Source organism: Pteropus medius, unplaced genomic scaffold, assembly GCF_902729225.1.
Source record: "Pteropus medius unplaced genomic scaffold, Ma_sr-lr_union100, whole genome shotgun sequence".
Taxonomy (NCBI): Eukaryota; Metazoa; Chordata; class Mammalia; order Chiroptera; family Pteropodidae; genus Pteropus; species Pteropus medius.
In genome coordinates, this window is record NW_024341895.1 from 690,303 (window position 1) to 712,062 (window position 21,760).

The window sequence follows — 21,760 nt, forward strand, 5'->3', positions numbered from 1 at the left end:
GACCAGAAGGAAGTGGGAGAGGGAGACGAAAAGCTACAGTACCTGGATTAACCTATCAGCCAGAGCAGCGCTCTCCTACGGGTTCCCAGCGACAGGGGGAGGAGGCAGAGCGAAGGCGCAGGACAGGAGAGGGGGAGAGACAGACAAGAATCACTTGTCACTAATGCAGTGGACTATCTCTAGAAGCAGGGGACACAGGAGTGAGACCAGAGAACCAGAGAACCAGAGAACCAGCAGGAGAGGACCCGAAGGAAGATCAAAGCCAGAGCCAGCTCCTTCCAGGAGAGGAGTCTGTGAGCAGGGAGGTGGGGGTGCCCGTGGCTGCCCCCTCCAGGGCCAGCCGGGCTGGGGCCAGCTGGGAAACCTCAGCAAGTTTCATTTGGAGGCTGAACAAGAATGTAGGTTTTCGGGCAAGGGCAATAAAATCCTGTGGAATGAGGGTGGAGCAGGAAAGAAGTGGGGCCCCCACCTGTACTCCCATGTTTAAAAATAAGTTTGGGGCCAGGGTCAAGGTTGTGGCACCCAACCATGGAGCTGGTGGCTCCCTCCTCGTCCACTCCCATCTTTCTTTTGAGAGCAAGGCTTCCAAATTGCAGGGTGGGGTACCTTGTGGCCCAGTTCTGGCCACTTCAGTCAAAGCAGCAGTCCTACCTCCTCCCCACCCAGGCAGCCCCAGAGGGCACCAGACATAGATGGATCGAGGTGTTTGCAGTTAACAGGGTTATAACTCAAACCCTAGCCCCGAGCTGTTTCCCCACAGGCCTGATTATATGGTAGCTCAAATTCCAGTGGGATTCATGGTGGGAAGCAGGAACCAGGACAGGGGGCTGGCTGGCCCTCTGGCTACTGGGTCCTTCTCAGTCCTGGAAGGTTTGGTGCCACAGGCTGGTGGCCACACCCCTCACCTTCTCCAGGGTCTCAATCCGCTGTTTCAGGAGCCGGTTCTCAGTCCGAAGCCTCTATGTGGGGAGAGGGGACGGCATGTTAGATCCTTCCTCCTACTTCTCCTGAACACACAGAGGTCTGTCCCCTGAGGGGCCAGGCCACTCCAGGCAGGACGGAGCCAGCAGCTTATGTTCTGGGTCAGTGATTCCAGAAAACAGGGCCATTCGGAATGGGCCATTAGATTTCTTTTTAAAAACAAACCTTGGTTCAGTCAAAATAACGTGAGTGCTTTTATGGATACGCACTGTGCGTGTGGGGGAGGGTGGCCAGCACCCATGCTGTCCTTAGGCATCTGTTTCTGCCCACGTTTGGGCCTGTCTGCCTCCCACAGGGCAGAGGCCTCTGCATTTTGGGGGAAGCTGCTGTCAGACAGCCCTGCCCCCCCACCACCCCCACCCCCCCGCCTCCACTCACTGCTTTGCCCCAGGGTTCACTCAGGGGACAAACTCCTCTGAGCTTGGTCCAGGGGAGGGTGTCTTGCTGAACACACGTTTCCTTCAGCTCGACAACTACATGTCTGTGACCCACGAAAGCTGTACCCAACAGTCATCACTTCCCCCATGCTATGGGTCTGCAGGTGGTCTGCCCTGCTTTTGTCTTCCATCCCGCACTGGTGGATTCTGGTTAGATATTTGTGGTTTCAGGTTCCTACCGTCTCTTGGGAAGCAGGTGAGGTTTACATGTGCCTTGTATTTGGTCTCTACCTGTGCACCGTTAAGGAGAAGGTACACAAACAGTTTCGATCAGCAGATTAGGGAGGGTCCTGCCCCCCTGTGGATCACACAGAACATTTCCTGGTTTCTTCCAGGGAGAAAAAGGTGATGGGAACATCCAGAATATTCCCAGGAAGCAACTTGGTCAGATTTGATTGATGGCCATTGACCCATGTCATGGGCGGGGAAACTGAGTCAGAGTGGGGCAGTATTTTGCCTGAGCCTCCCAGCTCACTGGAGTCAGAACTGTTCCACGCACAGGTCTCTGCTCCTCACAGTGATCTGGAATCCAGAGTTTGTTCCCTGACCCCTGACCCCTGGGTTGCTCTGACCTCTCTTTGGCACAAGCACAGCCATCCTTGGAGGAGCTGGATGTGCCTGACCAACAAGTCACTTTTCGCTTGCATATTCCAGAGGGAAAAGGAGAGAGGGGAGAAGGGAGAAGGGAAAAATGAAGAACAAGAACTACAGCGGTCTAAGTACCTGTCAAACTTTAAAACATTTTTTCTGTATTTTTGATCCTTTGACGTCCTGAGGCCTTGCTAATCCTGAAGAGACTGCCCCTCCCAGGACTAGCTAATTCCTAGATAGTAAACAACCTGCCTGCCAAGGGCCTTCTACATGCAAACCAGCCAATCCAGAGCATCTCCTCCGCCCACCCCCCACCACTAACTCTCACATGCCAAGCCAATATTTCCCTAGGACAACTAGAGACCACTCCTATAGCCCAGAGCCCCCGAAGTTACTCAAACTAGTCAATCTTAAACTTGCTCAAATTTGTCCATCCCGCTTACCCACTCCTTCCCTTGAAAACCACAAGAAAGGCTGTGGCCCTCCAACCCCCACCCCACTTCCCCCTCAATCCCTCTGCCTCCTGACCTGGCCTTGCTGCTGCCCCATGTGGCCCGGCGTGGCCTTGTGTGCCCCACCTCTTGGGAACTGTGAGTAAAAAACTCTTCTCTCAAAGGCAGCTGTCTCTGTGTCAGTCAGCTTACCGTACCTGATTACAACAAATCCCAGGTCCATTTTAAAACAGGCCAAAGTTGAAAGAGCAAAGGGCAGGGCCAGGTGAGAAGGCACCTGCCTGAATCCTTTAGGGCCTGTGGGTGCTCAGGCTCCTCTTGTGGGAAATTTCCAAGCTGAGCATGTGGCCCGAGGGTCTGCTTTGTACCTACCTACTGCTGGACCTGATGGGAGCAGGCCCTTGTCTGCGTATGAGCAAGACACACACACACACACACACGCACGTACACATGTACACACGCACACTTGGACTGGTACATCAGTCAGGTTGCTATTCCTGAGAAGGAGAGATGCTTAAAGATTCAGGACACAGAACTATTCCTGGAAAACCTACAAACAGGGCCAGGACAATGATGCTCTCTTGCCTCCTCAGGTATGGCTGGCAGGCGACCTGGATTGTAATCTGGGTTCTGCCTCTGCCTTTCTAGAGGAGGTGGGGATGATGATGATGGTGGCAGTAGTGACGATGATAATAATTTGAACAAGTGTCATTCCCATTCTGCAGAAGGAAACGCTGAGACTCAGAGAGGTGAATTCACCTTCCTGGGTCACACAGCTGGTCTGTGGGGCTCCAATCCCAGACACTGTAGGACTCTGTCCCCGAAGAGGACAGGGCCAGGCTGTGCTTGGATTTGTGTTCGTGTCTGTCTCCCCACCCCCACTGGACTGGGGGGCTCTCAGTCTCTGCTGTGACTGGAACACTGTAGGTCCTCAATAAATGTTTGTTGAATAAATAACTAAAATCACATGTGGAGGGATGAAAGCTGAAGGGAGGGGAGGGAGAGAAGTCTGGGTTCAGAGGCTGCGTGCTAGGAAACCCTCTGTGATATTGTGATTTATAGTAAGAAAGACACATTTGGTCTTCCAACCAGTCCTGGCACAGAGCTCCTAAAACCCTGGGAATTTCCTAAGTGAGATGAGGGATAAAGGTGTCTTTTGTTATTTTAATGAGGTGACTTTTGGAAAGCCCCTTGGTCATCTAAGGTTGGGGCTGGTTGCCAGGGGATTCAACCATGTGTCAGAGAGTTGGAACTTTCATTTTCACCGAGACCTCTGGGGAGGGGAGAGGGGTTGGAGGTCGAATCAGCGGCAGACGGCCAATGATATAATCAGTCATGGAAGCAATGAAACTTCCATGAAAACCCACAGGACACGCTTCGGAGAGCTTCTGGGTTGTGAACAGTCGGAGGTGCCGTGAGCATGGTGCACACGGCGAGGACATGGCAGCTCCGTGCCCCTTCCCCGTACCTGGCCCTACGCATCTCTTCCATCTGACTCTTCTTTAGTTACACCTTTGATAATAAACCAGTGATCTAGTGAGTAAACTGTTTCTCTGAGTTCTGCGAGCTGCTCTAGCAAATTAATCAAACCCAAGGAGGGGGTCATGAGAACCTCTGATCTATAGCCAGTTGGTCAGAAGCACAGGTGATAACCTGGACTTGAGCCTGGCTTCTGAAGGACGGGGGTGGCAGTCTTGTGGGCTGAGCCCTTAACCTGTGGGATCTGACCTTGTCTCCAGGTAGACTGTGTTGGAACTGAGCTGAATTGTAGGACATCCAGCTGGTGTTAGACAATTGCTTGGTGGTGTGGGGAAAAACCCACATATTGGAGTTAGTGACAGAACCGCACCCCCAGACCTAGTAGGGCCAGTGGGCCAGGCACCAGGAGAACAAGGGACTCTGGGTGATTGCCGTAACCTGGCCTATACACCCTGGCATCTGGCCCGTGCCTGCCTTCGGGGCTCCCCCTTTGCCCTTGACCTCAGGGCTCCCACCATTGAGGATAGCTTCCTGATGTTCCCCGAAACCTTCGGGCCTGCTGCTGCTCAGGCTTTTAGTGCTCGGCTTCCTGAACCTGCAGCCATATTCCTCTGTACATTTTATCCAGAGTACTTTCTAGAGTCCATACTCTATACTTACTGGTTCACTGATCGTCTCCCCACTGTAACAGGAGCCCCACAAGGGCAGGTCCACCTTGTCCACTGCTGTGTCCCCAACACCAGGTGGACCCTCACTCACACGCTGGTCTGGTGGTGAGCGAAGGGGCAGCTGGGCAGAGGGACAACCCCTCCTAGCCTAAGCATAGTCTGGTATGCAGTGTGTGTTGGGCAGGGCCGCCCCCTAGTGGCCACTTGCCTCTTGAGTTGGTAGGGACACTGCCAAGGACCTCCCCATTCTGTCCCCTCTCCCCTGGGACTCACTTTGATCTCGATCTGCTCCTCCATCTCCTTACTCTTCATGGCTGCATACTCCTTCTCGAGTCTGCGGAGGAGAGGGCTGACATGGTCACCGTCCCACCTTTGGGGACCCCTTTTCCGCCAGCACCCTGGCTGCCCGGTACTGACCTCTTCATTTTCTTGGGGTTGTACTTGACCTGGTAAGCTTTGAGGATCAGCTTGTCTGGGCAGCTGTCGAACTGATGGGGGATCACTCTCTGGAAGTACTGTGGGGACACAGGCGACCACTGACATGCGGGCCCTGACTTTGGGGGACTGCCCCGGCCCCTGCTGCGCCCTGCCACCCTGGAGGAAGGCCTGGGTGCTCCAGGAGGGAGAGTGGGAGCTGGTCTGCCTGGGATGTCACCATGTACCCGGCACAGTGCCTGGCCTGCCTGTTGTGGGAGCTCCGTCACTGTCTGTGGAGCGAGCGAATGAGTGTGAGAAGTAGGAATCAGGGAGGAGAAGCTGCCTGCAGCCAGGACTTCAGTTTGTAGGGGGAAAGCAGGCTGGGGGAGCTGGTGAGGACGAAGGCTGGGGGTGCGGTAGAGGTGGGGTCGAAACACAGGGGATCTTCAGGGAGGAAGGGGGAGGCCTGCTGTGCCCCGGGGCAGTGAGAAGAGACTGAAGAGGTTGCGGAATTGGGGTGGCCAGGAGCAAGCTGGAGGGAAGACCCCTGTGGTCCACCTTCTCCCCCAGGGCCCCTGGGCCTCTGCAAAGGGTTAAGTGTAAGCCACCAATGGACACAGCTTGCTGTGGGTTGGGTCCAGCCTGGCTCCCACTCCCCAGCCCAGCCGGCCCCCTCTGGCAGCTGAGGACAATGGACGCCCGTGTTCGTGGACACAACCGTGGCCTTTGTGCATTCTTCCCTGAAGCACCAGCTGGAGAATGCCGGGAGGGGGCAGGGGCCTGCATGGTGGGGACATGGCAGTGAGAAGCTGGCTGGCCTCTTCTTCAGCAGGCAGGGCAGCTAGGGCAGGGTGGGCCAGAGAGGCGCCCAGATCACTCCCTCCTGTGCCCTTGCTGAAACCACACCCAAGGCCTCGTGTTTGCTAATATAACTATTTCCTACATAGGCTTTGGGTGACACGGAGCTGGGGGCAGGAGAGGGGGGGATGGGCCTTCCCAGGGCCTGGGCCTTCCTCTCTTCTCGCTGTCAGGCTGCTGGCCTCGGACTGTGTCTGGCAGAGCCTGAGGCTTCTCAGGCCCACCCTAGTCCTTCAGGGAAGCCTCAGGGGCCATAGGGGATGGGAAAGGATCAGAGTGCTCAGTAAGTCCAGACCCTCCCCCATCTCCCAGGAGCTTTGCATGCCCAGGTACCCTTGCCCCAGTGGGGGCGGAGGGGCAATCCCAGCCTGCCCTGGGCCCCTGGCCCACCTGGGACATGCCCTCCATGTCCAGCTGCATCAGCTCCATCTGGTTCACCTGCAGCAGGGCGAGGCCCACCCGGAACACAATCTCCAGGCCCTGCGAAGGCAGCGGTGACAGTGTATCTCTGGTCCTGCTCTCCCAGGGAGCTCTCGTATCCCTCCCCAAGCCCTGACCCTTCCACGGCCAGGCTGGGATTTGTTTCCGGTGTGGGGCCTCCAGAAGAGGAAGGGGTGTTAGGGGTCCTGACCTCATACATGAAAATGTCGAAGACACGGGTGGCGACAGGCAGTGGGAAGGTGGTCAGGAAGAGTGTGAGGAACCAGGACGAGGCGTACATGGATGTGTGGAAGCTCTGGGATCGGAAGTGGGTGTTCAGGTCCGGGAGCTGCTCCTGAGGGGTAGGGGGAGGAAGCCCGGCACAGTGAGGACAGCGCTGGGCACAGCCGTCCATGCCCACAGGCTCCCTCCACCTGGAAGTGCTAGGCTTCAGCACCCCTGCCTCCGGGAAGCCTTCCCTGATCTGCCCCGAGCAGCCCTTGGCTCCATTCTTCTGTGTGCCCTCAGCACTGTGTTTCAGGATGAAGCATCCAGGGCTCTGAGTAGCGCAAAGTGGGGACACAGGCAGGGGTGGCAGAAGTAGCAGCAGCTCGCAGGTACTGGGATCTTCATGACTGGCCCAGTGAGAAGCTTTTGAGGCTTGGGGTGGGTTTACATAACTCCCCAAGGTCACCCAGAGAGTGAGAGGTGGGTCATGGCATGAATCCATTGCAGCTCACCCTGTATACCGTTACATGCCCATCAGCGTATCTCCCCACAGCCCCCCGCACAATACTCTGTGCCCAGCAATGCTCAGGGAATGCCTGTCTGGCCTGAACTTCAGGCTGCCTAAAAGTGACAGAAATTGGGGAAATAGGCTAGAGAAGGCATTAGAGCCCCCTGGCTGTCCTTCACTGGGGAAAGGGACTCGGGTGGTTCCCTCCCACCCCTGCCTGCCCCAGGCTTCCTCCAGGACCAAGGGGCTCCCTGGTGCCATCCGGCTACTTTGCTGTGGGAGCTCTTAGCTACCTAGCCTGGGGTGGGGCTGCTTCTCTGTAGGCCGGGGTCCCCTGCTTGTTGGCACTATTAGGTCCCCTCGAACAACAGTGCCTCCCAGTCCACTAGGCCTGAGCTGTGAGGCTTTTATGACTAGGTGTGTCCCAGGGCCCTCTTCCTGTCCCCCTGCCCACTGCTGCACAGAGCTGCACAGTCCCACCTGTGACAGGCTTCCAGAGCAGGCCGAGGTGCGTGCGTGCGTGCGTGCGTGCGTGTATGTGTGTGTGTGTGTGTGTGCGCACGCGCTTGCATGCACACTCAGCTCTGTCTGCCAGCCAGGAGAGGGCCCTGCGGGGGCTGCTATTTATAAACACAGAAGTCTGCAGCTCAACTCTTGTAATCATCAAAGGCAGGCAGACAACACTTTCCCTCCTTCCGCCACCCCGGGAGCAGACAGGGGCAGTGGGTGTGTCTGAGGAGAGCAAGCCTGACCCCTCTGCCCTCAAGCTCTGGGAGCCCCGAACTCTCAGGAGCCCCCACCGTAAGTGGCTGGCCCTGCCCTGTCCCTCAAAGTGTGCTTGGGGGCAGTGCCACTAGAGCCCCTTTCCGAGCTGGGGTATCTGGACTTGATTTCTCAGTCCTGGAATTTTCAGTCAGAGACCCACTGGGATGGCCTGGGTTAGCGGCCACAGGTGTGGGCTGCGGAGAGGGTGGTGGTGCCCGCTCACCTGCAGCATGTACTCGAACTGATAGATGCAGAGCCCCAGCTCAGCCATGCTGGGCTTGAAGAGCTCCCGCAGGCGGTACTCCTGCATCAGCCGCACGAACACGCAGAAGGCTTCCTCCTCAGGCATCTGGGAAGGGGCAGGCAGGTGGGGGGCTGTGAGTGTGGGCGGGGTGGGAGGGGGTGCTCGCTGTTCTTCTCATGGCCCCAGAATATGGTGCTTGGCCTGTTTCTGTTCCATTTATGTTTATTGAACGCAGACTACGTGGGCTACTCCGATTCTCACAATAAAGTTCTGATAAACATCGTCACCTTTATTTACTGACGGGACTCCTGAGGGAGAAGTCACCTGCCGAAGGCCGCCTGGTGGGGAACAGTGGAACTGAGACTTGAGCTACAGGTCTGGCCACCTGCTGAGCCCACAGTCGGGATCCCTCTGGTCCACTCCAAGCGTCTCTGTTCTCTTCCTAAGCCCGCTGGATTCTCTGGACCAAACCTCCAGCCCCATAAACACCACACTGGCTGGCCTAAGCCCCCGCCGGAGTTCCCTGTCCAAACCTGGGAGGTGACTGAGTAGGACCACCCGTCTCTCCAGCCCCTGGACGGTACAGTGGACAGGACAGGCAGTCAGCCCCGCTGTGCCCACCCGCTGGGGGTCTGGCCCAGGGACTGTCAGAGGTCGTAGGTGGATGGAAAGGGAAGCTCTGACTGGATGAGGGGAACTCTGTGTTTGTCTGCTTCCTGGAAGCAGAACCTGGGTGAGCTGGCCCCTGCCATGAGCCTGGCCCCTGGCCACCTACCTGCATGAGGAGCAGGCCCACGATGAAGGCGCTGCCTTGGCAGTAGCCCACCTCCCGGTCCACCAGGGAGTATGCCTGCAAGGGAGCGTGGGTGTCAGGGTGCGGTCCTGCCAGGCCCAGTGACAACGGGCTGATGAAGACTGTGCTCCTTCACGTAGGGCTGGAGGGCCTGGGCGGTGGGGGCCTCACCTTCATGACATTGAAGAGGACTTCCTGGCCCAGGCTGTCCTGGCCCTTGAAGAACTCATGCTCCGGGTAGGTGCGGGCAATGTCCCTGCGGATCAGCTTCTCACATGGCGAGGACATCTTGAGCAGCTCCGAGTACTGGTTCTTGACTGGCATGTCTGTGGCGCTGCACAGGAGCTGCCACACAATGGCCCGGAAGTGGTGTGGTATGCCTTTGCGGATCAGCTCCTGGGGACGGGGTAGGGAGCGGGATGCCAGGCTGGATGCCATTCCAGTGTAATCTCCCCACGGCCACCTAGTCCAGCCCCTGAGACAGGGCTTGCCCATGCCACACAGGTGGCTGAGCCTCTGCACTGCAGACGGAGTTCACACTGCTTAATGCACTGCCCCCAGTCTGTCACAGAACACAGCGGGGCAGGAAATAAATGTGTCCCTGAGATGTCAGTGCGACAGCCAGTTGCCTGGCCAGTCCCACCCACACTCTCTCCCCTCCCCCTGCCCTGGCAAGGCCCCCTGAAAGTGCCTGCACATCTCTACTTCTGCTTCTTTGTCCGCGTTCTGGCCCTTGGCAGACCTCAGTGCTGCTGTCCGGTGGCCGAGTGACCAGGCCCACCGCCCACTGTCTGCCCGTCGGCCCCTGGCCACCCGCCCAGCCCCACCACCCCGCCACCTTAAGTAGCTTCTCTTTCCTGCGCCGCCACTCTTCCCACTCGTTGGCGATCCGGCCCCACAGGATCCACGTGTCCTCCTCCAGGTGGCTCAGGTTGGAGGAGGCTGAGGAGCTGGACACCAGCGAGGAACCACTGTTCCGCCGGGAGCCATTCATGGAGCGCATGGACTTGGAGTCGGCCTCCAGGAGCCTAGGCAGGAAGGGCCGGTGGGGGTGGGTCCAGGCTGCAGGCGTCTCCTGCCCAGGTCCCTGGGCTCCAAGTGACTTCCTAGGGACAGGGTTCTGCTGGGGAGCCCGGCCCCTCCTCCTGGGGGTTCTAGAGGCCACCAAGGATTGGGTCTAAGATGTTCTCGCTGTGTGGTATTTGATGAGTGACCTTGGCCAGTGCCCTAACCTCTCTGAGTCATGGTCTGTTTCCCTGAGCCCCTGGAGAGGCTGCCATTTGTTTGTCCTATTCTGTGCCCAGCACGGGGCTGAGAAGCATGTGGGTTAGCTCACTGAGACTTGTACCAACCCTGGAGGGCAGGTTTTGTTAAGATCCACGCTTTACAGACAAGGCGCAGAGAGGCGCCCAGCTAGTGAGCGGCTGTATAAACCCTGGGTTTCTGATGCTCTTGACAGCTGGGGCCTCACTGACTCTGGAGGGCCTGCCCCTCCCAAGCCCAGCTGACTCCCAGAGAGAGTTAAGGACTCACCTGACAGTGCTCCTTCCAGGGGCAAATCAACCAACCCAGAACCCACAAACCCACCACCTCTGTTATCAGATTCTCATACTCAGGGCCACTATCTCTCTGTCCTGATCACCCCAGGGCCAGGAGCCAGACAACTAGGGCCAGCCCATATACCCCAGAAAATGCTGAAATTATTCAAACTAGCCAATTCCAGGCCTGCTTCCCACTCGTTCCCTCAGAAACCACAACAGAGGTCTTGCCCGCATTCCCCCGGGCTCCCTCTGCCTCCTGACTGACCCCGGTGCCTTCCTGTGTGGCCCTGCATGGCAGCCCTGCCTCCTGCTTCTAGGAGACTGGGTAACAAACTGTCTTTCTGACGGCAGTCCTCTCCTGATGTGCTGACCTCGCCATGGCTGAATGACAATAATCCTACATTTTTAAACAAGGGGAGAAGGGGAGGAAGAAGTAGGGAAGGCTGACTCCAGCATGGGGGGCTTTCCTCCTCCATCTGACAAAGGCTTGAGAATCGCGGCCATGTTCACAATTCACTCCACTTCTAGAACCCACGGTCTCCTTCTGCATAGGGAACTGTCTATTCACCCAGGGTTCGGAGGGTTCAAGACGTCCGTTGTCCCTGCTGGGAGCCATCACTTTGCCCAGGGCTGGGCTCCTCTCTGAGTGTGAGGGGCACCCAGCAACTTCTGTTTGGGACCCAGGCAGTACCCTGGGACCCCCTCCCCATCCCCCAGACCCCAACTCACCGGTTCTGCTCTTCGAGCTTGGCCAGCAGCTCCAGCTCATCAGGGCTGAGGTTCTCAGAGTCAGAGGTGGGGGAGCAGGTGGGGGCTGACAGGGCCTCTTGAGACGAGGAGTCAGGGCTCAGAGTGGGGCTTGCCATGGTGGGCAGGCTCATTGGCTGCTAGTGGTGCCAGGTCACAGCTCTGTCTGGGGGCCAGAGACACATGTGGTCAGTATTGGGGTACAGGGTTTGGCTCTGGGCCAGCTGAGTCTGCTGCTTACCTGGGGACATTTCCTCACTCTGGGCTCCCCACCTCTGGTCTGTCCATTCGGTGCACCCCTCATCCCCACACACCCCAGTCCAGCTGATGGCCACGCCAGTGCTTTCTACTCCAGACACTGGCTTCTGGGATCTCTGCTCGTGTAGTCCAGATGCCTGGACCATGCCAGGGCCCAAGCTGTCCTGTTGTCCCTGGGCATGAAGGCCAAGGCTTGACTCCATACTTCTGGGTCTTCAGTAGGGCCTGAGGCCAAAGGTCTTGTCACTCAGGGCCCTTGCTGGGACCTTGGGGTGTAGGAGCCCCTGCCTTGGCAGCCCTTCCTGACAGCCTTGGTCTCTGTCCTCTGCTATGGTCTGCCTTGGGAGGCCTGCCTCAAGAAACTGACCTTCCCTGTCTCATCAACCAAAGTGGGCTGCTGGCACAGATAGAAGCAATTAATTGTCTGGCACTGCCAATGGCCAGAAGAGTTGACTCCCTCTGGGCTGGGAAGCCGGGGACGCGTCAAAGTGCTGGAAAGCTGGGCAGACACGGAATGAGAGCCTCAGGCTCTTACGGGTATCCTGATCTTGGCCTGCCATGTGCCAGGCAGGTGGCAGGTCATCTCTCCTATTCTTCTTGGGGATGGGCTGGCCCCACCCTCCTGGGGGCTCCTAGGACACTGGCCTCTCGCCTTCTACCAGCCTCATGAGAGGCAGCTCAGCACCATACCCAAATGGACCTGTGCTTAAAGTATGGCACTCCCTTGACCAACTGTGTAGCCTTGGCCCTGTCACTTGGCTTCTCTGAGTCTCCACAGACTGAGGATCATACAGGACTGACCTCAGAGGGTGACTATGAGAACTGAGCATGCTTCTGCACATGACGTTTAAGAACAATGCCTGACACTTCATGATTGCTCCACAAACGCCAGCCATTGTTACCCATGCTGGGGCCAGGGCCGAGGGCTACCTGGGAACCAGGGCTCTGGGGTTCTGCTATGCCTGGCGCAGGATACCTGCAGGGATTGGCATCACACTGGTGGAAGGTTCTAGGTGTCAAGAAAGGCTAAGAAAGGGAAGGCTACTAGGGGCTGGGGACAGTATTCTTTCCGCTCAGTCACATTGTTTCTGGTGAGCCCAGGCTAGTGCTAAGGGTCTAAGAAAATAGGGATCCCCCAGGGTCATAGAGGCAGGAAGAAACTCCTGCTCCCCCTACTGCCACTTCATGCTCACCCACTCCCCTACATGCTCTGTATCAGGGGTCCCCTAGGTGCCCTCGGACCCTACTTGATCTGGCTCTGATAGCTCAGCTTGCATAGGGGACCTTGCCCAGTTCCTGGAGAGGAAGGAACTCGTCCCCTAGGCAGCAGGGGGATAGTGACAGGATGACAGCAGACCCCCTTCACACTTGCCTGGCTACCCTCAGGTCACTGGACACCTTCTTGCAGCCCGAGCTCAGCCTCTAGACAATACTCAAGGGCTCAGAAGTTAGCTGGCCTTGACCTTGGCCATGTGCTTGATTTTAGTATCCTTCGCTTATGCTGCCCTGTCATTCTTTCACTTCATGGGGGCGGGGAGTGGGCAGAACTCTCTCTCCCCAGGACTTTGTGACTCCTAGGGCCACTGGTTCTGCCTCTGGCTCTTGCGGGCTCCCCAAGTCTGTTGGGTGCCGAAGGCTCTGGCTTTCGGTGAGTGGTACACATTCTAGGTGGCATCTCCTGGCAGAACCAGAAGAACTTTTGCTCCCACTGCCCAGCTGGCCAGGGACCACCTGCTCCAAAGACCAAGCCGCATGTAACACCTAGCCAGGAGTTAATCATTCCTGAGAGAGGGACAGTGGGGGCTGCTCCAGGGCCTCCTGCAGTCAAAGTCTAGCTGGCCAGGGCTGACCGGCTGTGGACAAGAAGTGCTGAGCTGGGAGGATATCTCTGGGCAGGGAGGGGCAGGGGAGGCCGCATGAGTTTCCCAGCTTCAGAGATGGGAGGTGGGGAGGTGGTGGAGGTGAGGATCAGACCCTCAGAAGCACAGCTGGATTTGAGGAGCAGTGGGAGCCTCAGAGAAAGAGACCACATGTGACCAGGGCCATAGCCTGGGGACACTCTCTCCTTGCAGAGACCAGGGGACCTCAGCCTCAAATTGCGTTGGCCTGCCCCTTCCCCAAAGAGTCCAAGAAAATGGTTTAGCTCTGGGTTTCTGATTAAAAAAAAAACAAGGGTCATCCACTAGCGAGCATGTTTGGTTAGTTCTCATATATTAATGTGTATTTCATACAGGAAATAAAATTGACTCAGTACACAAGGCTGAAATTTGCAGTGTGAGAGGCAGAAACTTCTGGCCCCTCAAGAACTTTCTCTTGGCTCATCCCCAGAATCTCTAAACACTGCCTGGCCCTGGAAGCCATTCTCCTGATAAACGCATGCATGCACGCGTACACTCAGACATACAGACACACATACTTATTCACACTCATACAGGCAGATACACACACACAATCTCACACCCATACACACACCTGGATATAGATGTGGATACACACAAGTGCAGACACGCACATTCACATACTATCTCACACTCATACACACCCATGTACATTGTTTTGCACGCACACACACGCATACTTTCTGCAATGACCAGACCTCGCCACCCTCGTGACTGAGTAGACTGGGCTGGACACTGGCTTGCTGCTGTCCTGCCTTTCTCTCCAGGGCACCATGACTCTTACTGGCTCAACCATTCCTTCCCTGGCACCGAGGGCCGTGTGAGGGCCAGGCGCTATGCTAGGCACAGTACCCTGGAGTGGAACGAGGTGACGAGACCCCATCTGCACAGGGCATGCACCCATTCCTCCCTGGCTGGATGGGCACAGAGATGCAGACACATGGCAGGTCTCCCTGAGCTCTGAGGGGCAACCACTGAGATCCACACATGGGTCCCCTCTAGGTCTGGGGTCCCAGTCCCAATGTTCCCAACTTCAATGCCTTTTGCCTCTGCTCTACCTCAGCCACCCAAAGCGGGGTCCTGGCCCCTGCAGAGTGGGCAGTGGGTCACCTAACCTTGCCACTGCCGGCATTGCCATCCACCATGCCCATGCTGGGTGATCCATGCTTAAGAAGCTGTGCCAAGCCAGAATGGTGGGAAGAGACCCGCTCTGGTCTAGGGGTGAGCTGGGTGTTGGGGCGTGGGGACAGAAAGGTCCAGATGCCCGACGTCTCCCATCTCTTTCTCCTTCTCCCTCTCAGGGGTGTTTGGACACTGCTGGTCCTATCTTCTCTTCTTGAAGTCCCCTCGGATCTAGGTCTCCTGCCTCTCTCCCAGGGCTTCTCGGCCTCCCGCATGGCGCCTCTTCCTCTGCAGGCACTGCCTCAGACCATTGGTAATCTCGCTTTCATGGCTTAAATGATCAAATGTACGTCGGCGATTGTGACACATCCATCTCCAGCTTTTCCTTTTTCCCAATCACCAGCCAAGATCACCAACTGGCTCCCGAACATCTCCATCGGACCCCCCCGCCAGGGTGGGAATCACACTCTCTGGGTCCCTACCACTGCGGTGTCCCCCGCTGAACCCGGTACGACCTAAGGGTCTAGAAATATTTGAGGAATTGAACCTACCTGACCACCCACCAGTATTTACTGGGTGCCTACCAGGTGCCAGGCACCATGCTGAGGGCTGAAGGCTGGTGGGCAAAGAGATGCAGCCTCTGCCCACCTGGAGCATACAGAGGGAAGAGATCAAGAAATGGTCATCCAAATTGTCTACTACGGATGGAAAGAAATGCTTGGAATAAAGGATTAGGTAGCAGGGTAAACAGTCTGGCGGTTCCTCAAAAGTGAAACAACAGAATTACCACGTGCCCCAGCAATTCCATGCCTAGGTATCTACCCAAGAGAATGGAAGACATACATCCACGCGAGAACTCGTACACGACTGTTCATAGCATTATTCACAATAGCCAACAAGTGGAAACAACCCAAGTGTCCGTCGACAGAAAAACGGATACATAAAATGTGGTCCATCCACAAAATGGAGTATTATTCAGCCTTACAAAGGAAGGGAGCTCCGACGTGTGCTACAGCACAGATGAACCTCGAAGACACAATGCAGAGTGAAAGAAGTCACACACATAAAAGACCAGACGCGATATGATTCCATTTATACGAAATGTCCAGGACAGGTAAATCCTTAGAGATAAAAGGCAATCAGTGGTTGCTGGGGGCGGGGGTTGGGGTCGTGGTGGGAGACATGGGGGGAGAAATTGCTCACAGGACTTCTTTCTGGGGTAGCGGAGTGTTATGGAGTTCGACAGAGGTGACCGCTGCACTGTGTTGTGAACATACTAAGACCCACTGAATTGTTCGCTTTAAAAGGATAGATTTTGTGTTATGCAAATTAGACCTCAGTTAAAAGGAAGATTAGGAATGGGGTGGGCTGGCAGAGGAACCTGGTACAGAAGCAGTGGGGAGGGGTAGGTCCAACTCCAGAAGTGACTAGATGGTTCTGCAGGGGCCGAACCCTGCAGGGCCCTTGTGGACCGAGGAGGAGCCAGACCAGGCTTGCATTTCAGGAAAGCCCTCCCAGCCCCCAGTGTGGGGGTGCTCCACCCAGTCAGCTCTCTCCTGACTAAAGCTGGCCCGCTCTGCTACAGGTGGGCCTACCTGTGTCAACAATGCTGCCACCCAGGCCGGGCCTGGTGCCACGCTCCTGGCACTTGCCCCAAACCCGTTCACCACTCCCTACTGCGACATGGAACCCAAATGTTTTTGCACAGTGTACATAGCCCTGAAAGCCTCGCTTCCTTCAGCATCCCAGCCCCATCACGCTCAGCCCGCCAGGAGCATATCCCCCTTCCTGCCTGTATCTTCGCACGTGCTATTCCCTCTGACTGGAAAGGCATTCTCCAAGACCTGGTTTGAGTAGTTTTTTTTCTGTGAAATCTTTCCTGCCAACCACCCACCTCCAGTGTCCTGGCTCACTTCTCTCTCTCCCTGAAAAAACCTAGCCCAGGACACGTTCTATGGCAATGTCTTCTGTACACGCCTGCGTGCTGTGCTCCATCATAAACATTCTGTGTGCACGGGCCCATCTTCTTAATTCTCTATGCCAAGCCTCTAACACAGAAGCTGGCGTTTTGTTAGGTGCTCAATAAATGTCTGCTGAAAGAACAAAGATGAAATTTCTGTGCTGCCAAGCCAGGTGGTCAAGGTCGACACTAACAGTGCTAAGTCATGTTAAGAGCATGTGCCCTTGACATGATGGGATGAAAAGTGCACTTTCTCCCCAAAACACATCACCCCAGTTTAACTATGAGAAAAACGTGTGACAAACCCAGGTTAGGGGACATTTTAGAAAATCCCTGACCAGTCTTCCTCAAAACTGTCAAGGTCATCAAAAACAAGGAAAGTCTGAGAAACTGTCTTAAGCCAAGAGGAGCCTAAGCAGACATGATGATAAAATGTCATGTGAGGTCCAGGATAGGGTTCTGGAACAGAAAAAGGATATTAGGGAAAAACTAAGGAGATCTGAATAAAGTATGGACTGTAGTTAATGATAATGTATCAATATCAGTCAATTAATTATAACGAAGGTACCAGACTAACCTGAGATGTTACTGATAGGGGAAACTGGGGGTGGGGTCTGCTGGAACTCTCTGCACAATCTTCTCAATTTTTCTGTAAATCAAAAACTGTTCTAAAAAAATAAAATCTACTTTAAAAATTAAAAAAAGATTCTATACCAGTCCAGACAGAAACATGAAGGACAGCTCTAACGCAGATGTGCCACTGTGAGCAGAAGGTAAGTCATAGGGTCCCTCAAGTAGGCCACAGGGGAAGAATTTGAACTTGGATTTCTGACTCCTGAGCCTTTGCCGCCACTCTCTCTGCATTCTTTTACTTTAGAAATAATGTACGCGAAGCACCAAGTATAATGGGCACTCAGTAAATGGCAGTCATTATTTTTCAACAGGGAGAGCGAGCGAGTGTGTACGTGCCATGTTTCAGAGCTCGGTATTTTCAGAGGCAGGAATAAAAGCCTCAAGTTTCCTTTAATTTTGGCTCCCTCCCTGCCCTCTCACTGGCTTCTGATCCTCCACCTCTAATGATTATGGGGACACGGAATCACTTCCGAATCTGAAGCCTTGAAAGATGCCAGGTGGCCTCATTTGCACAGCAGACCACCATGGTCCTGCCTGGCTCCAACTCTGGGGAAAATGGCCTGGCATCTTGAGTCCTTTATCTTGGCAAGGAGGAGGCGACTATGGGTCAGCTGTCCCTCAGGTAACGAGGGCAGCAGTTGGAATTCAGAGGTCACTGCATGCCCTCCTCTAGCTGCTCCTCCGTGCTACTCTGGGTGTCTCCACATCCATGTATCACAGCTGTTTGTGGCTAACTGATCCCAGGTCCCTCGGCTTCTCGTGAGGACTTCACAGCCTGAGTTCAAATCCCTCCTCTACCACCTTCTGTCTGTGATCTTGGGTATGATGCGCTTTGTCTCAGTTTCCTCATCTGGAAACAGGGCTAATGAGAGCAACTACCTCACAGGTTTTGTTGGGAGGAATACCTGAGCGAAAGCTTGTCAACTGTTTGGGACAGGAGCTGGCCCATAATATTTACTCCCTGCTGGGCAGAAAGTTCTGTGAGAGCAGGGGCCGTCCAGTCCACTACTGGACCCCAGGATCTAGCACACCATCAGGCACCTAATATTTGTGGAATCAACAAAGCTCCCCTCCTCAGTAGGCCTGCCCCTTATGAGGGGACTCTGTTTAAAGATTAAACTCAGTAAAACTATAATCACCTTTATTGGTAATAATTGCAGCCTCAGCAGATACCTTCAGGCTAAAATCTGAGGAGCAGACCATTACTACCTGTGGAGTCCCTTCTGACCTTAAAAAAAAATGTTTACTATCCTGTAAACAGCTTTCTTTCTGCCACCAAAACAAGTTAATTCCTGGCAAATACCTCATTTCTCTATATCTTAGTGTCCCTGAGGATGATAAAGGAACAAAAGTAAAGCCCTCATAAGCCTTCCAGGGACAGGAGGTAAATAAGAGACGCACCATTTTGCAAAGGTTCTTGGCTCTTCAAGGCCAAGATGGTATCCTTCCTGCTACAAAAGCTCACTGGGCCTGGGGTGGGGGTGAGGCGGGTCCGCCCTGCCTTTGGAAACTCTCCAAGGCTGACTGATGAACTTCTTTCTGCCAAAGAGCTCCAGGCTCTATCAAAAGCGGGTGAGTAGGGATGACGGTCAGCTTCTAAAACCAACCAAGCATTTACTGAACATCTGCTACGTGCCCTAGACTCTCCTGGGACCCAACCTTAAGCGGACATGCACCCTGCCCTCGTGGGATGCGTGGGCCTATGTGGGAGATGGACCTCAATGAAACAATCTCACAAACACATCCGGCGCGCTGAGGAATGGAAGAAAAGTGCAGGCGACTTGTGCCAACAGGGTCTTGGAAATCTCCCTGGAAGGGGTCAGTCTCTTCCTTGGACCTGGGAGGTTAGATCTCCTAACCAACCTCCCTCGTTCCACTTCCTCCATTTGGCTTCTAGAGCATGTGTGCTGCAGACTTCCCCGGGCGGGGCGGCGTTTGCTGCCTTTCCGAATCGCTATGGCCAGGGAGTGTCCACGGTGTGTGCCCTGTGGATCATCTTTGGGACATGAAGGCTCACAGGATGAAGCCCATAAAAAGAGGCATGCTTCCCTGAATGCACCACACTTGCTCCTGTTTCCTGGGCCTCTGTCCAAGCACTCCGGCTGCCAGGAACGCCCCATACGTCATCCCTGCTCCGCCTCCCCTGACACCCCAGAAATGCGCAGGGCCCTTTCCTGTGCTCCCGCAGCAGCATGCTGTACATAATTCTTCTCGTGCTTCTACACGGCAGGCGGCAGGACGTGCTGGTAAGGACAAGGTGTTGGAATCCCAGTTCCTCCAGGCTGTCTGGAGGATTAAATGAGATACTATGTAAATGGTGCCTGGCACAGAGCCTAGCACGTGGCATGTGGCATGGGCCTGATCATTATGCACTACTGGTCCCAGCTCTTGTCTCATGACATTGAGAAGGTCTTTAGATGCAGAGTAGGGACCACCTCTGACATCCTTTCAGACCCCAGCAACTGACTCAATTCTTGGTACGTGATGGGGTTTCCCCGGAATAATCAGCATCTATATTCTGCACGAAGAAGTTGAGATCACATTCCCCCTTGGCCCCTGCACCTATCAAAGCACATATACAAAGACAGAGACCTGTACCCCAGTCTAGGGTAAAAGCGCATTGATACTGTTCACAAGCTCTCCCTGGGAGCCTTTTCTCCTGGGGAGTGTTCCGACCCCATTGCATCTGCACAGAGTCCCACACTGGGGAGGCTGTGGAGTTTGCTTCCTGTGTGCCTCGTGACCTTCAGGAGTCTTTTCCTTCATTCCTCCCTTCAGCAAGTGGGCAGAACAAACCTCTCCCTACCCAGCCTCAGAGGTCCACACTGGGTATGGGCACTGCCAGTAAGCCTACTTCCCTCTGTCCCCCAACACAACAGATGATCTCTCAGCCCTGATTCAAGCCAGCTTCCTGCGGAGCAGCTCGGTTACGGAGCTGGCCATTATCTAGTAAGTCGTCAACTAATTACAGCCAGGGGACCAGGGTGGCTGGTGATTCTGCTAGTACCCGTAGATGGGCGAATGCCTCCCTAGATTCCACTGACCCCTTCCAAACAGTGCCCAGGGGACAGTCAAAGCCACATCCTAAACTCACTGGCTTCCCTGCAATACAAACTATTGTTCTAAGAATTCATCCTGCCCATTTTCCAGATGGAGAAGTTGAGGCCCCAAGTCAAGGTGTGCTTTTTTTTCCCAGGCCACCCAGAATCCACTGGTGACTCTCCACAAAGTGGCCTGGTCCTATTTACCTGTGGTTTTCTAGGCATGCTTATGTTGCTCCAGGGAGCCCAGACAGGCAGTGCTAGCATTGGGCTGATCTGGATCCCGCATGGACAGGACCTGTGACTCTTCTTTGCTCTCTGCAGTCCCGGGCATGCCAGCTCGCCACTTCTGTGATCTGCTCTCCTCTCTGTCTTGCCTCATCTCTGTGCCAGGGCCAAGCCATCTGCAGTTCCTTCCAAACCACCCTCAGTCGACCACAGAAGCCCAAGGGAACCCACAGGTTGGACCTGAGGGCAAGAGCAGTGATGGGGGCGGGTGGGACGGGCGGGACGGGCGGAAAGAGCCAATGCCACCCAGAAAGCTGAATAGACCCGGGTCCTCCAGCTCCATAACAGCCCAGCTGAGGGAAAAATCAAGCCGACTCCTCACTCATATTCCACCCAAGCCTCTTCAGCACATTTTTCCCTTCTGAAAATATTCCTCAACAAAGAGCTGTCTGCTTCTGGAAGGCCTGAACCCAGCCCCACCGGGTTCCAAATGCCAGGAGAGAAGGAAGCTGTTTCATTTTGGCATAACATACTGGTCGTGGGTGAAAGAACTCACACGGACTGTCAGGGGCTGCCCCTGGGCAGCAGCACTGGCCTTGTCATCTAAGGCCAGCGGGTGTGATGGGGTCAGCACGCTGGTCCTACCAGTCTGGTCAGACTTCAGGACCAGGGCCAGGAGCAGTCTGAACTCCCTCTCCCTGCCAGGGGGCGGCATAAATCAGGGGGCAGACAGAGGTTCTTTTGGGGGGACTTTAGTGTAAGAGAAAGAGTGAGTGTCCTTCCCTTGGAGGAAGGGCAAAGCCGGGAGAAGTGGATAAAGGGGAAGAGGCCTGGAATAGGTGTCCGCACAGGTGCTGGGAGATTCTGGGTCACCCCACCACCTTCACGGCCCTAGTAGGGGCACTGGCTCAGGGAGGATGGTGTGGCTGGACAGGCTGGCTGTGTAGGGAAAGGGCGCTTAGCTCACATCTTCGAGTCTCTGCCAGAGCTGGGAGCTGTTGGGGACTCCAGGAGGGCCTAGGCAGGTGAGGTCCAAGGAGAGGTGTTGAGAAGCCCCAGGTAGAGAGAGAGAGAGGTGTGTGTGTGTGTGTGTGTGTGTGTGTGTGTGTGTGTGTATGGGGGGTTCCAACTGCCTAGTCTGTGTTGGAGGTCCTGAGTTTCTGTCTGATTATGTGTGTGTGCATGTCTCTCAGAAAGATGTGTCTCTCAGAGGAGAGGGGGGTTCAGAACATATATGTGTAGGGGGGTCCTGAGCATGAGGGAGGGTGTACTTCTAGGAAACAGGAATCAGGACAAGTCAGGATGAGGGGTGTGTGTGGAGCTACTGGAGTGTGCTGGGAAGACCCCGAGGAGTGAATGTTAGGGTGCCCTTGGGCGGGGGGCTGCTGGAAGTGAAATATGGTCCAGTAGGCTGAGGTGAGGCCTGTGGGCAGGAATCTTGATTTACAGAGGCTAGGCGGGGGTTACTATGGGGTCATAGGGATGGGTAGG

At 55.2% G+C, this 21,760-nt stretch overlaps 1 protein-coding gene across 5 annotated transcripts in view; it reads right to left on the minus strand.

Annotated features, from left to right (window-relative positions):
• EVI5L (ecotropic viral integration site 5 like) overlaps positions 1 to 21,760 on the minus strand; it is a 29,708-nt gene that overhangs the window by 7,177 nt on the left and 771 nt on the right. The window contains exons 1-12 of one of the 5 annotated variants that reach the window (XM_039857969.1): positions 21,237 to 21,259; positions 11,112 to 11,295; positions 9,680 to 9,869; positions 9,013 to 9,237; positions 8,824 to 8,898; positions 8,028 to 8,153; positions 6,515 to 6,658; positions 6,274 to 6,363; positions 5,026 to 5,123; positions 4,882 to 4,942; positions 906 to 959; positions 43 to 75 (exon numbers count right to left, since the gene is read on the minus strand). In XM_039857969.1, the coding sequence (XP_039713903.1) occupies positions 43 to 75; positions 906 to 959; positions 4,882 to 4,942; positions 5,026 to 5,123; positions 6,274 to 6,363; positions 6,515 to 6,658; positions 8,028 to 8,153; positions 8,824 to 8,898; positions 9,013 to 9,237; positions 9,680 to 9,869; positions 11,112 to 11,263 (1,248 nt within the window). In that variant the 5' untranslated portion in view covers positions 11,264 to 11,295; positions 21,237 to 21,259. Of the gene's footprint in view, positions 1 to 42; positions 76 to 905; positions 960 to 4,881; positions 4,943 to 5,025; positions 5,124 to 6,273; positions 6,364 to 6,514; positions 6,659 to 8,027; positions 8,154 to 8,823; positions 8,899 to 9,012; positions 9,238 to 9,679; positions 9,870 to 11,111; positions 11,296 to 20,248; positions 20,433 to 21,236; positions 21,260 to 21,760 lie in introns of those variants that run through there. The other 4 variants (XM_039857962.1, XM_039857952.1, XM_039857989.1 and 1 more) reach the window with 4 other exon arrangements.